Raw genomic sequence first — 14,855 nt, forward strand, 5'->3', positions numbered from 1 at the left:
TTCTCACCAAAAACTCTTGTTCTTTTCCAAATGACATAGTCGTATTGCAAACAAGTTTTGGGAAGTCTTAGATTACACCATCTATTGCAAAGAAAAGGGTAGGGTGGGGAGAAAAACCACAAAGATGCCTCATCTAGTTGAACTAATAATGTAACCCCTAGCATGTGTAGGCGTTTCCTTGTTATCTCATTTCAATCCTTGTAACGACAGTGTGAGGTGGGACAAACTTAGAGACTGAACTTGGTTGGAGATCTTGACTCTTCTGGGAAGTTAGGGGCCAAAGGACAGGGATTTTTTCCTTCGCATCTGTTGTGGCCACTTGACCCACTGTGGCCACCTCATCTCCTGTGTGCTCTGCTTTCAGCCTGGAGTAGCGTGGAATGTGGTCTGGTTTGTCGAGGTTCCTTGGTGAAACTCACCAGGATGCTAGCCCAGGTATGGGGCAGGGAGCTACACATCTGGACTGGTTAACTGGCAGAGCTGTAGTCACTAGCCCTTTAAATCCTTTCTGGAACAAGGTGGAGCATCAAGAATTTAAAGGAGATCACGTATTCTGAAAAGCAGTATTTTAGCCCCACGGATTGTCACTGTCTCTTCCCATGGTTAGATATTGGAGTAGCTTGAAGTTCTGTCAGTATGTTAACAACAGATCTTTTTCTCAGAGAAGCTTAACAGTCTTGTTCTGAACGAGGGAAAGTGGTTCTGTCGCAGTGACCCGTGAAGCCCGAGGAACCCTCCTCTTACCTTTGCCCCTGCCTGTGCTGGAACCAGGCTGTCAGGGTGCCGTCAGCTGACAGTCTGCCCAAGAAAGCCTGAGTTGGCTCACCATGGTCTTGGAGGTGCTTGGAGGTGCTTGGAGGGTTGACATGAGTTGGGTTCAGAGGGGCATACATTACTAAGCCTATCCTCAGCAAGTGGTACACTGTCCTTCGACAAGTTCAGATGTGGCTGGAGAACCAATTAGCAGGAAACATAAATGGTGTTACAAGTCATCTCAGTTACATGTCTTGAGCCAAACTTTTGGGCTTGTTTTGTATTGGGATTTTTTACTCAAGGATCACATTCATGCAAAGGCATCTATTAACATCACGTCTGTATCAGCTGATCGTGAGGTAAACTCCGACAGATGTTAGATGGCCATGTCTGAAGAGACTGGCCTGGATGCCCGGGGTCACCTTCCATCCTCGAGCCCCTAGTGCCACTGTCCTTGGTCTTCCTCATCCATGGTCTTCACTGCCTCTGAGAACACCTCCTGTTGAACAGGAGAACTGAGTGGGGAGGAAGCGGGTGTCGAGAGGATTGGTTGGAGCAGTCTTATGAGGCGCTTTGAAGAAGTGAACTAGAACAAACAGGTGTACTTGTGTGATATGATTTCTTTCCCCAAAGCACTAAACTTATTTTGGAGGCTGGGTCTAAGGAAGCAAAGAGCTGATTCTTAGATACCCCAGGACACATGGTTCTTGAGGTTGTACAGCCTCTGGGAATTAAATGCACTACACAAAATTCAGACCCCTGCATTTTATTGGTGGTAGCCAAATGAGTTTACCTTATATAACAGTCTCTTCAAAGGTAAATCACATTTTAGGGATAAGAGAAATTCTACTTACTTCAAATGACCTGAATTAACTGGCATTCCTTTCCTAGTTTAGACTTAGAGTAACACTGCAACTGTTTTCAATAGGCTGGTCTTCCAGGTACAACTCTTGAGGTTCTAAGAATTAGCAGACGCCATCCTTTAAAATACTGGGAACTCCCTTTCTGTGGGATGAAATCTGCTGTGTACAATATTTGAGTCTATAACTTTAAGAGCCACCAGTGTTCTCTCAGCACCAAATGGGAACTCAGAGTCTTTGTTTTTCTGCATGTTTCACTGACTTGTTATTCCTGACAAATCATAAACATTCATCCTATTCAAGGACAGTTCGAAAAACTGTACACTAATAGACTCTTAGCTTTTCTCCAAGTCTAATCTTCTGCCAGTGAGCTACCTGTGGCTTGGCAGACTCGCCTGTGTGTCAGCCCACCTCAAAACCCACCTCTCTTGACTTGCTGGGAGGCTTGAGAGCAGCTGGAGCTACCTGTAAGTGGAAGTCAGAGCAGCAGAGAGAATGGGCTACCTTATGCTATCAAAATGCCTGCTCACTCATTCTTTTGTGAGTCTCTAACCAAAGGAGGATTCAGGCTTGCTCTAAACAGTTGGAGCTATTTAACTTTGCTGAATTTCTTCCTCCAAAGTATGTGGATAATCATACCAGCAGAGGAAGTAAGGATTAGTAGCTATTGTAAAGCATCTAGCTAGCACTGTGTGGTGTGTGGAGAAAGACAGTTTTGTTCCTTTTCCTTCTTTCCTGTCACTGGCTTCTTTCAAGGATTCACTGGTGATGAGGGCCCTGAAATAGAAGTGCTGTCCACAGACACTGCTAATGTTAGATAGCGCTGTTTGGATTTCTTCCGGTTGCATCATTCTGTGGATGCACTTGTGTTCTTGTTCCACTCCAGTGGAACCTGAGAGGCTTATCAAGGCCAAAAGTAACAACCGGGCCTAAAAGATCAGAGTAGTAGTCAGTGTATTTTTATTACCAGCACTGGGGAGAGAAGCAGTGAGGTGGTGCCAGGGTATACAGAGCTTGACTTTTTCCCACTGCAAATGAAAAATGAAAGCCCTTTCCAGTCGGTTCCAAATCTGTTTGATATGAGAGCTTCCTTGGAAGTTTCAGGTTTATTTCATCCTACAATGCCTTCTAAAAGAGGAAAGGGCACCAATGAAATATTATGTCTCATCTGATTTAGACTTGCAGATGAGTTGACCTGAAGCACAAAAAGTGTGAGAAAGGGACAGCTCTCTCCAGTATGACGGATATTCATGTTATAATATTTGTTTTCACTATTATTCCAAGATTCTTTAAAATTAGTGAGACCATTTATCTTTTGAACTAGAAGAACTTGCCATTGCACTCTGCTAAGGTAATTGCTTTATCATTACTCAGTTCATCCTGCTCTTAACAAAAAATTAACCTCCCATCAGCCTCTCTACTCCTCAAAAACTGGCCTACGGGTCATAATTCATGTTCCCTATAACCTCCTTTCACTCCTTTAGCACTCATTGTCCCTAGTCCTTACCGGCAATTTAATGTGGAAATCAAACAGCAGACTTGGGAGTCATATAAGGTGGGCCACTCAGGGCCTCTCAAGGTATTGATCCCTTCAGGGGGTCTGGCCCCCTCAGCTCTGTGGGTCCAGGAACAGAAGTCTTGAAGTGTGCAGAGTTTATCAGGCTTTCAGACCCAGAGACTCGTGCTAACCATGCTGTATAAGCCCAAATGCCCGTGCGTAGTTTCAGTGAGCAGAAACTTCTGGCATCCAGTCAGGAAACCCTCCTGCTGTTATGAGGGCAACTGAGAAACTAAGTGAATAAGCAGAAGGCTGTTTGGTGAGCAAGGAATTGGAACCCACCATCCAGGCTGTGAATTAAGCTGGTGATTCACTCCACAGAGTTATATGTTTAATGACCAAAATACTTTTATGAAATTCAGTCTCTCTTCCATGGCGAGTGTCGCTGTAAGACTATCAAATTCTCTTAAGTTCCCTTTTTAAGCTTTCTGCAGCTTTATTCTGATAAGTAAATAATAGCCCAGTTTGTACTGTTTTCTGTCATACTTATCTAAGTCTACATCCTAGATTCCATGACTGGACTTAGTGTTCCCCAAGTTCTATCACTTAACCACCAGGTTGATCACTTTAATTCCCATGTATTTCTTATTGGTCATGGAAGGATTAAATGAGTTAGTCTTCAAAAATTAATATTAACATTATTATTCAATTAGATTATAAACCTTTTCTAATTATACACCTAATATAAAACGCCAGTCAAGCCATGGCGTCTTGTACCTAGAGATGCTGAGATAAACATGGATATGGAAGTTAAAACATCAAGTATAGGCACTGCCATTCAAATCTGTCCAGCTCAAGACTGTGTTGCAACAATGGCAAGACCTGATATTGACTTGAAAGTTAAAGCTTCATTTCTCTTAAATCTAAGTGTCCGTCCATATTTCAAGATTTAGTAAAGTACATAGTGATGTTACTTGTGGTTTTTTTCTTTTTAAAAGATTTTAAGAAGATTTTTATAGATGTTTTATTTTTTTTTTCTCTTGGTTCTCAATGTCTTTGGCCTGTTTTCATATTCTTCTACCTTCAGCACCTTTCCTTCTTATTTAGTCATCCAGATCTTGGTGGTGATCCCTCGGTTGGGTTTATGTTCCAGGCCATTGCTTCTCAAATCTCTACATTCTCTCAGAAGTTTGGCTTTGGATTGAGTTTGGGTTCAAGAGGTAAAGCTCAAACTGTACAATTTATATTCAAGATTGGTCTGTGCTACTCTTTATGAATCTTTAATACAAGTCTCTGCAAACATTCAGATGTCTATACTGTGACCACTTGCCCCTCCCCTCAACATACCTGGATTCTAGTTTGAGAAACAGACCCATAAGAATACAATCTATGCTAACGTTCTGTTTGCTCAAATCCTTTGGTAGTGTTGGATTATTTAGTCCTCACCCTAAATCCAACCAATTTATTGATATAAGTGGTTAAGATTGAAAGACTGGTACTTAAACTAAAGATTAACATGTAGTGACTAATGTCGTAATTTGCTGGAATATGTGACCCCGGGTGGGAAAATATTACAGCCTACTGTCAGAATATACCACTAGTTCATTCTGTTCGTTTGTTTTAAAGAGAAGTGTGTGCCTTTACTGGCCGAACAGGCTACTCAAGGTGGATGAAGCAGGAGGAGTGGGTGGCTCTGTGCTTCATAGGCTTGTAAGTGATAGAGAACTTGCCCAGGTAGTGGCCAATAATCTTGGGCTTGGTTTCCACCTGGGTGAAGGTCTTGCACGCCCACCATCCGGGTGGGATGATCTTCAGCACCTACGGCTTCTCTGTGGGCTGTGCCCCCAGGCTGGCCCTGCCCAGGTACTTCTGCCACAGCCGCAGGGCACTGTGTGGCTGCGTCACTGTGTCAACATGTCCAGTGCCTGGTCTAGGTGCTCACCAGAGGATGAACTTGCAGAAGGTCCACTGCTGCTTCTGCTGTACTTCTGCCATCTTGTTGGCTCCTTGGAGAGGACTCTTTTTTTTTTTTTTTTTTTTTTTTTTACTTATTTAGGCTGCGCCACGTCTTAGTTGCAGCACGTGGGATTATTGCTGTGGCATGTGGACTCCTTAGTTGCGGCATGCATGCAGAATCTAGTTCCCCCACCAGGGATCGAACCCAGGCCCCCTGCATTGGGAGTGCGGAGTCTTACCCACTGGACCACCAGGGAGGTACCTTGGAGAGGACTCTTTAGTTCTTAAAGTGTCAGAATCAAGAGGGAATCGTTGAGATACAAACCACAGAGTCAAGAATACACACTTTGCGGCAGACGGCCTGAATTTGGATCCTGATTCTGGCACCTAGCAACTGTGTGACCTTGGGACCTTGCTTCAGTTCCCTCAGCTACAGAATGGCATACTATAGTTGCCTAATAGGATTGTTGTGAGTCTTAAGAATTTCTGTTGAGCAGCTGGAACAGTGTTTGGGATCTTGTAAGTAATAACTGTTAAAGCATCCTAAATTTAAGAAATATTTAGGTCCTCAGATTGGCCTTTTATTTTTTAAAAAAAGTTTGTAATGTGAAAATTCCTAAGTACGTTTCTTTGTCCTAAATTAACAATACTTAATTTTCTTAAAATCCTGCCAGTTCCTCTCGGTATTTTATTTTCACTGTGTAACTCAGGGATATCTGAGGTCTTACAAATTGCTACCAGTTTTGTGATTGTTAGGTTAAGTTAGTGAACATTTCTGGGCTTTTCTTTCTAAAACCCAGCTTCTTTATCTGCAAAATGGTGTTCCTAACAGGATCTACCCCACAAGATTGCTGGGAGGACTGAGAGAATCCTGCCACTGTCATGTGACGTTTTGAGTTACCATGACAATAAGTATGATGTGTACTTTGTCACAGTTATTATTTGTGGCCCAGGCCAGTAAGAGTTGTAATAACATATATTATAATTAATCTTGTCATCCCTGTTTCTAGGCTGCCACCTTAAAGACTTCGGAGACTTGAGTTTTACCCCAGTTCCCAAAGATGATCTCTATAATAACTTGATAGTGAATCCTCGCTCAGTGGGCCTTGCCAACCAGGAACTAGCGGAGGTGGTTAGTAGAGCAGTGTCAGGTGGCTACAGCTGTGTCACCGTGGGAGGAGACCACAGGTAAGCTGGGAGCCAGGGGTGGTGGAGGGGCTGGATTGCATCAGCCCATCAATTAGCTTCTTTGTCTCAGTTTCCTCATTTAGAGTAAAATACCCTTTCGAATTTTTAGGGTATAATGTGCATAGTATTTTCATGTCTAAGATCATGTACCACTGGAGAAAATATCACGTAGTATAAGGACAAGTTCAGAGTTAAACTAAGCAAAGTTTTTAGACAGTATGTTTCATGCTTATTTCTTGGAAAGCTTTCTTAAAATTGTCTCATGACTTTCATTTTGGTTATTTAGGAGAATTGGAGGGATCTACTGATAGGCTGAATTGGGGCTTTTTTTTTTTTTTTAAAGCATTTCTGCTAATAGGTTTGTTAGAAATGCCCCACTTGGCATGTGAATACATTCTCTACCCTCTACAGTATTGTATTAGCCTCCCTAGGTGGCTAATACATTAGATCCTTCCTCTCAGTGAATCAGCATGCACTTTATCGAGCACTGTTCTGATGAGTTCTCAAGCAGTGCTAAGGATTATGGGAAACTTGTGATCTATTAGGATTAAATGAAATAAATACACATGGAATGAAAAAAATATTGAATCCTACATCTCAGAAGGAAGAGATCAGTCTGGGCTAGAGTAGTCATATTTCACAGGGAAGTGTGATTTGAGCTAAGTAATGAAGTTTTGGTAGAAAGAAAAATGGCATTGAAGCACTAGGAATATCAAGCACTTCATACATATTCTCAGTTAATCCTCAAAGTAATGCCGTGAGGCAGATACAATTTTATCTAATTCACTGCTGGGTACACTGAGGGACAGAGGTTAGATAACTTACCCAAGGTCTTAGGGCCAGGAAGTAGAAGAGCTGGGATTCAAGTCCATTGTGACCTCTATGGGCAATTAAATTTTCTTTTGAGATCCAATCTAGCAACTTCCCCTGAGGTACTCAGAGAGCTTCTCAGATCACTTAACGGAACTGCAAATGCAGGTAGATTCCTCATCAGGAATAAAATTTTAAGTAGAATAAGAAAGTCAGTCATAGGTTCTCTACCGAAATTGATTAAATAACCCCGAAATTGATTAAATAACCCAAGGGTGGATCTCTTATCTCTTAGCTCAGTGCTCAAAGTTCATTTACTGTCTCTCTTCTTGTCAGCATACTATTTGGAGACTGCTTATTATTGTAATTATCATAATCCTTGGTTTTTCTTTTGTTTGTGTCTAGATTGCAGTTCTATCACTGCTCCCTGTTTCCTGTTCAGTGCTAAAACCTAGGCTGTCCGGAAGATTCTAGAAGGGAAGGGATGTGTGTATAACCTGAACAGCTGTTGAATATTTTAAAGGAAGAGGCATTTTTAGGTCACTCAGCTCCCTTTAATAGTACAACATACACTACTGCTTTAATCGTCAAACCAACTCTGACTTAAACAGGCTAAGATTATTATCCCTATCTTATAGAAAGGGAAACTGCACTCTAGAGAGGTTAGATGACTTGCCCTATTTCACACATTTCTTCCTAGAAAGACCCCCAATATTCTGACTTAATCCATGCTATCTCTCGAAAAGGTCCTATGTGGGACATGGAGCTTAAAATGCTACCTCAGGCTATACTGATCAAGAAAGATGACTGTAGTTAGTTCCTAAGGTGCTTAAGCTGCATTTCTCATCTATGTCAAATTCTCTGGTTCCTAGGAAGCTTGGGCAGCTTTCCAAGCACAATTTCATCAGCTATATTTCTACAGGTCAGACAGGACAGTTGGCTAATGCAAGCGGAGACCAAGGACAAGGAAAGCAAAAACCAGAAACACTTAATGATATTTGTATGCCATGCTAATGTATATAAGATAACATGGAAATAAACTTCTACTTTATTCAGTGATCTAATGAGGTCTTTAATTGGGTTGCCCTGTTAACTTTGATGTCTTTAAAAAAACTTTGACTTCTTGTTTTAGGAAATATCACATAATCTTTCTAAACAGCTGTAATACTAATTTTTATCCTTAACAAGTTAACATAACTGATTCTTTAAAAGCAGTTAGATCTCCCTGGTCTCTCAAGAGGTATTAAGTAGTATTAGTGAGTTGTTACATACAGCTCATATCATTTAACAGGATTTCATCTGTTGAACAAATATTTTGGGTCCTTTTCTGGGCCAAGGCTAATGGATCCAATTAAAGGGATTTAGGGGCAGCAATGACACCTGTCACACTACAAGGATAACCAGTTGTCAGCTTTGAATCTTTAGAGCCTTCCATCCCTCCCTGTCTCTCTCTCTCTCTCTCTCTCAAGTCTCGTCTTCGGGAACACAGTCCCACGGACTCTGTCTCATCCAAATCCAGCCTCAATCTAGGGTCTTGACTTTGCCCTGAGGACAAAGTGTGAGCTGTGTTGGCTGAAGATATTTGTTAGTGATGCTTGCCAAGCGGAAGGCCTTTAATATTACTGTTTGTTCTTTGCAGCCTGGCAATCGGTACCATTAGTGGGCACGCCCGGCACTGCCCAGACCTTTGTGTGGTCTGGGTTGATGCCCATGCTGACATCAATACACCCCTCACCACTTCATCTGGAAATCTCCACGGACAGCCAGTTTCATTTCTCCTCAAAGAACTACAGGGCAAGGTTAGTGGGCTGAAATGAAGAGAACGTTTAACAGCTTGCAAGGGTTATCCTGGGGCTTTGAGAGTCTACTTCAGTAACATTTCTGTAAAGGATGGGTTTATGGTGGCTGTAGTAATGCTTACCACTCCTTCATTTGTTCATCAGACATTATTTTGGACCAGACAGCCTAGATGCTGGGGGCATAAAGATGACTAGGACATGGTCCCTGCTCTTAGGGGGGGATCATAATCTCATAATAAAGGAATGTGGTAAGTGGGTAGTAACTCTAGTGATCTGATACACTTACAGCCGGAAGACTTCTTGGTAAGAACCTCCTAGGCCTCACTCTCAGACCCACTGGTCTAGAAGACAAGTAAAACCATGATTACCTCTAGGTAATCTTTTCCCAGGCTGTTCAGAAGACATGGGAGACCATGCTAGGCATAGACTAGAATCTGTGTATCTCTCCCCTCAGTGAGGGACCAAGTTAAACCAGGACAGTACAAAGGTTATTCACTAGGCAGAATTCACGTTTTGGCTGTTGGGGACTTGAAACGTAACCCAGTTGCCATCTCAAGAACCAATCTGTAAACAATTCAGTAGTGTGCAAAGAGATGGAAAGGCCTAATCAGCGGTATTCCTGCTATTTAGGTAAGTTAATGAGAAACCAAGGCCACCTTAAGAGAAGGTATTTTATTCTTCTTCTTCAGCTGTGTTCTTCATCTGCCCTTCTGAATCACTTCCACTTCTATCAGTTCCTTCCCAGATCAAGTGTGTCTGCTGCTTTACCCATATACTGTGGGTAAGAGGAGAAAGCACACTGGGAAGCACCTGGGGACTATGTTGATGAGACCAAGAATCCTTGATGAATCCTGTTCATTCCTCTCTTCATAGGTCCCACAACTCCCAGGATTTTCCTGGATCAAACCTTGTATCTCTTCCCCAAGTATTGTATACATTGGACTAAGAGATGTGGACCCTCCTGAACAGTAAGTTGATACATTAGAGTTGAGCTTTGGGCCTGTCCTGGCCACTAATGTTCCACTTGATGGGTTGTTTCTTGCCTTAACCTGTCGTAGGTCACTAGGAAGACAACCCCCGCCCCCCCACCATTTGATTAAAAATGCTCTTTAAACTAAGGCTTCCTTCCTTTGTATGTCACCAGTTTTATTTTAAAGAATTATGATATCCAGTACTTTTCCATGAGAGACATAGATCGACTTGGTATCCAGAAGGTCATGGAACAGACATTCGATCTGCTGATTGGCAAGTAAGTAACTACAATGGATATCTACTTCTAGGTCCCAAAGGGAACAGGGCAGATTCTCAGTGGGCAGTACACTTTAGCCTGTCTCTTGAGGATTATGACCTTTCTTTTAAAATAAAAGCAAAACATGTACATATTAAAAAATTCAGATAATTCAGAAAGGGAGAGTATGAAATATAGGTCATATTTTTCTTCTGGGGGTGGGACGGAAAACAGCTCTCATGAATTTCTCTTTCCATTTTTAATGCTTACCTTTTGAGAGGAGAAGCATTCAACTGTCCTCTTCCCCCCAGCCTCACTACTGCTTCATCTGAAAGTTTTATATTAAGCAAATCTTGGTAGTGTCGTAAGATGGGAGATGAATACTAATCAAATGCTAGTTAAGAGCATTTTCCCAGTGCTGAGTCTTCATTTCTGGGTGATTAATTGCCACCTTGGTAATTAATCCATTTTGGTAATTATGCCATTTCTTAAGCTATTAAGAAGTGCAAATAATTTACTGTATAGGTGTTTGCTGTATGTTAGCTTCAGCCATTGGACACCTGGGCTAAACAAGTTAGAAGGAGGAGATGGTAAGATTGCAAACACAAACTCAGAGTTAAGTTCAGAGCTGCTGTTATTCTCTCAGATTATAACAGCAACTGCAACTGTAACCTAGATCAACCCAACCTAAACTAGAATCTGTCAGAACCCATGTGCTATGCAAGTGAGGAATTCCCTCTATTGATAGTTCTTAATGTAAGAGGCTCTGATGCCCAGGGTAAATCAGAAATACAAATTGGAGTTAGTCTGTCTGAGGCACACAGAACAGAGGGAAAAATTATGAAGTGGTGTGTAGGCATCTAACATACTCAATAACTTCCAGAAGAGGAAATCTGGAAATGTGCTATATTAACAAAGTACTAGGATTAACAGCAACAAAAATCAAGGAGTTGCAACTGTAGGACAGATGAATGTCCAAGTACAGCCCAAATGACTGTTCTTATTCTACTCCTTTCAAGAAGACAAAGGCCAATCCATCTGAGTTTTGATATTGATGCATTTGACCCTACGCTGGCTCCAGCCACAGGAACCCCTGTTGTAGGGGGACTGACCTATCGAGAAGGCATGTATATTACTGAGGAAGTACACAATACAGGTAAGCAGTGATCAACCTGCTAACTACATAATATGCTGAAGCCTCTTGCCTGCCAGGGGATCTTTTCTACTATTACGTCACTGCCGACATCGTTTTTGCTTAAACGGCTGTAGCTATAAGTCACGTGATCAGGCTAATAAGGGACAGTCATTTAGAGGCATGTTTGGTCCTGGCTTTATAACAAAATATGCCAAGGTAACACTGAATAAAAAATTGTCTGTCTACTTAAACGTGTAATAAATACAAGAATAAACTGCCAAACTGATGCAGTTCTTTGCATCTGAATTGTATAAAGGCAGATTAAGATGGAAAGCCAAGGCCAAATAGCTATAATTTTAAGCCTGACACTAAGAGGTTGGTTCACTGGGAGTTAAGAATTTCAAGTCAAAGCTTCTCTTGAAGATGTTTCAAAGCTGGACAATACCTTGGGTCCTTTCATGTAAGTCTTACACTAGGGCTTGTTTGATAGGACCTGTAATAGGGGGATACTGGAAGATGAATGGCTGACAGGAAGATGAGTAAACTGAATGCTAGATCATCGAGAGTAGCTACAAGAGGTTACTATCCCACAACTCATACTCATTTGCAAACAGTTTCCATTTCTGTCAGAAAGCTTTTGGTTTTAAGGCTACTTTAAATGACCTCTCATTGCAAAATTTAAGCCAATACCACCTTGTGAAATTGGGGTCAAAATAGCACAGAGACCTCTCACTGAAAGGTCCAGGACCATAGAAAACCCTTGGCTAGTTGGGATAGATATGGAAATTGAGAAATGGTCTCCCTGGCTCTGAAGCCTACCAGAGCCTTAGGCACTAAAGAAAGGGGAAGAATGCTTGTCTATCAGATCTGACAGGGGCAAGATAGCCTTATTCTCAGACCCACAACAGTAGACGTTGTCAATTGTCCTTGGCCAGTGAACCTGGAAGTTCAATTCTCCATTCTGGTTCCCAGTAACACCACTTAGAGCACAGGCTGGTAACCTCTAGCACTTAGATGGGGCAGTGGTCATACCGTGTCCCTCCCTCCCCTGCTGCAATGTTATTCTAAAAGGCTGTCTGTCCTGACACTGTCAACTAGATAGATAAAGCACTTTGCTTAAATTAATTTACAAGGTGGCAACAGTCTAGAAACATGGGTAATATATATTTTTAATAGCTTGTACCCTCTTGATTTACTTCTGGGCTATGAAAAGCTCCACGTTTAGTCAGTGGAAATCAGACACACAAGCCATCAGACACAGATGCACGTGCAGGCAGGGATTGGTGGAAACGCTATAGTAACATACCTGCTCATTGTAGTTTTGCACAGCACACTGAACTCTGCATTGCTAATAAGGGACGGCACACTGAGTGGATGTAATAGCACTGAACATAACATGTATCGGTACTATAATGTAATATCGGTAAACCATTAGGTATATTCACCCCTGCTTCCAGGCTTTATGGCCACCCTAAATAATTGGATACTTGTATTCTCCAGTGCTAGTTTCTTCAGATGACTCTTGAAGGAGGTAGATTAACTTCATCCAGAATAACCAACTATATATACCCAGAAGTATATATACATACATACATACATTATTGGGGCGGTGGTAGAGGGCAGGTCTGGATAGATTCTTTTCTGGTCTAATCTTCCCATCTCAAACCCTCTGGCACAAGTTCCCAAACTGTCACAGAAGGTAACTGGAGTTCAAATTAAAGTATGACCAAGTCGTCCCTTGACCAAGTGCAAGATGCTGGGTTAGTCTGATGGGAGACCTAAAAACTGTGTCCGAAGTGGAACCTGCCCTCAGAGCTCAGGGGTGAGAGTGAGATATGGAGTAATAACTATACTTTAGGGCACATGGTGCCTTAAGAGATACAGATGCAGCAAAAGAGTTCAAAAGTGGGAACCGAGCTCTGGCTAGTGAGAGAGACATGAGAGATCTGCTCTTCACGCAACTACAGGCAGGCATTTAGGAGGGCCCAGAAACACTGGAAATGATACATTTTCCCGACTAGGTTGGAAACTCTTGCTACTACCCCCAACCCTGACCCAGCTTTTACTCGAACTGGAAAGCCTGTCAGCTGTGCCTGTTACGTTCACTGAACAGGGATAATTGATTTTATTACCTTAAAGGTTTCTTTCAATCCTACTCTGGTTTATGAGTGTTTTTAACTTAAATTCATGCCCAAAAGAATGAGGAATAAGGGGCTTCCTGACGGTGGATAATTTTATAGTAGAAAATGACTTGTTTTTTACCTTAGCTTGTTCTACCCAGGTGGGTTGACTCTCACTGAAAGTAGCAGCTAGGAAGTTTTTTTGGTCATACTTTTTGTTCTTTCAGGGTTGCTCTCAGCACTGGATCTTGTGGAAGTCAATCCTCAGTTGGCTGCGTCAGAGGAAGAGGCCAAGGCTACAGCCAGCCTGGCAGTGGATGTGATTGCTTCAAGTTTTGGGCAGACAAGGGAGGGAGGGCACATTGTCTATGACCAACTTCCTACTCCCAGTTCACCAGATGAATCGGAAAGTGAAGAACGTGTGAGAATTTAGGAAATACTGTGCGCCGACACGTGTTTGTCGCAATGGGCATTCTAGAGTTGGGAGGCATTTGATTTGTGGTGACAGATACTAAATGATTGTCTGGGTCAATACTGCCTTAATGAGAACATTTGTGCATTCTCACAATTGTAAAGTTTCCTTCCCCTTCATTTTGGTGACTGATTGATAATACTACTGTAAATGTATTTGGTTTTTTGAAGCTCACAGGATATTAATATGTTAGAGCACTATGTAAACTTAAAGAAGTCATAAACAGCATCTACTACCTTGGTATATCACACTGGTCTTATTGCTGTTCCTTCACATTTAAGTGGTTTTCCATCTTCCTCCCTCCTCCCACAGTCTGGCTACACAGTGCCTTCTTGAACCGTTAGCTCACAGCAACAGTAAGATTTTTCCACATCTCTAACACCATTCACAGAGTCACAGTCCTGGTCCACAAACCGTTCCCTGTAGGAGGTTCAATGCTTGCGAAAGAATCTGTAATAAACCAGGCCTCCCAGGATAGCTAGCTCCAGTAAGATGACAATGGAAAGTAGCAGCTTGTTGGTTGTCACTCTACAAGGAGAAGCAAAGTGGGATGCAGTCAGAAGTCTGGATAACCTTATTTCTTTCCATTCTTAATACTTAGGGGTTTGACCTGGGGCCAAGGCCAGATACTGTGAGGCAGACTGAATTTTTGATCATGTAGCCACTTAGTATATTACCAGCTAAAGAAACTTATAAATAATTACTACTATCTACCTCACAGAAATATTGAAAATTGGGGCAATAGATACCAAAGCATAAAAATGTTTTTTCTAAAATGTCTTCAAATGGTAGTTAGTTAGTACTTCACTTTAAAAATAGTTTTTCTATGAGCAGCTAGTTCGAAAAATATTAAATATACATATGAAGAAGTACACCATTTCTGAAATCAGGTTGAATCATATTTCAAAACAGCAGAAATACAAACTCACTACCTAACCATCTAGAGCTGCACTGATTACACGCTACAGCTGTGAGCACACATTAGGAGAAGGGTTGGCGGCAGACACTCCAGTGCTGAAGTCCAGCTCAGGTGCGG

At 41.9% G+C, this 14,855-nt stretch overlaps 2 protein-coding genes across 2 annotated transcripts in view; one reads left to right on the forward strand and one right to left on the reverse strand.

Annotated features, from left to right (window-relative positions):
• ARG2 (arginase 2) overlaps positions 1-14,062 on the forward strand; it is a 26,584-nt gene extending 12,522 nt beyond the window's left edge. Inside the window, exons 3-8 of the mRNA XM_007121860.2 lie at positions 6,078-6,255; positions 8,705-8,864; positions 9,738-9,832; positions 10,009-10,113; positions 11,112-11,248; positions 13,575-14,062. Coding sequence (XP_007121922.1) covers positions 6,078-6,255; positions 8,705-8,864; positions 9,738-9,832; positions 10,009-10,113; positions 11,112-11,248; positions 13,575-13,780 — 881 coding nt within the window. The 3' untranslated portion in view covers positions 13,781-14,062. The remainder of the gene's footprint in view (positions 1-6,077; positions 6,256-8,704; positions 8,865-9,737; positions 9,833-10,008; positions 10,114-11,111; positions 11,249-13,574) is intronic.
• The window catches only part of VTI1B (vesicle transport through interaction with t-SNAREs 1B), a 23,538-nt gene continuing 22,704 nt past the window's right edge, over positions 14,022-14,855 (reverse strand). Inside the window, exon 6 of the mRNA XM_007121859.2 lies at positions 14,022-14,347. Within this exon, the coding sequence (XP_007121921.1) occupies positions 14,251-14,347 (97 nt within the window). The 3' untranslated portion in view covers positions 14,022-14,250. The remainder of the gene's footprint in view (positions 14,348-14,855) is intronic.

This window comes from Physeter macrocephalus, chromosome 11 (genome assembly GCF_002837175.3).
Source record: "Physeter macrocephalus isolate SW-GA chromosome 11, ASM283717v5, whole genome shotgun sequence".
In the NCBI taxonomy this organism is placed as follows: domain Eukaryota; kingdom Metazoa; phylum Chordata; class Mammalia; order Artiodactyla; family Physeteridae; genus Physeter; species Physeter macrocephalus.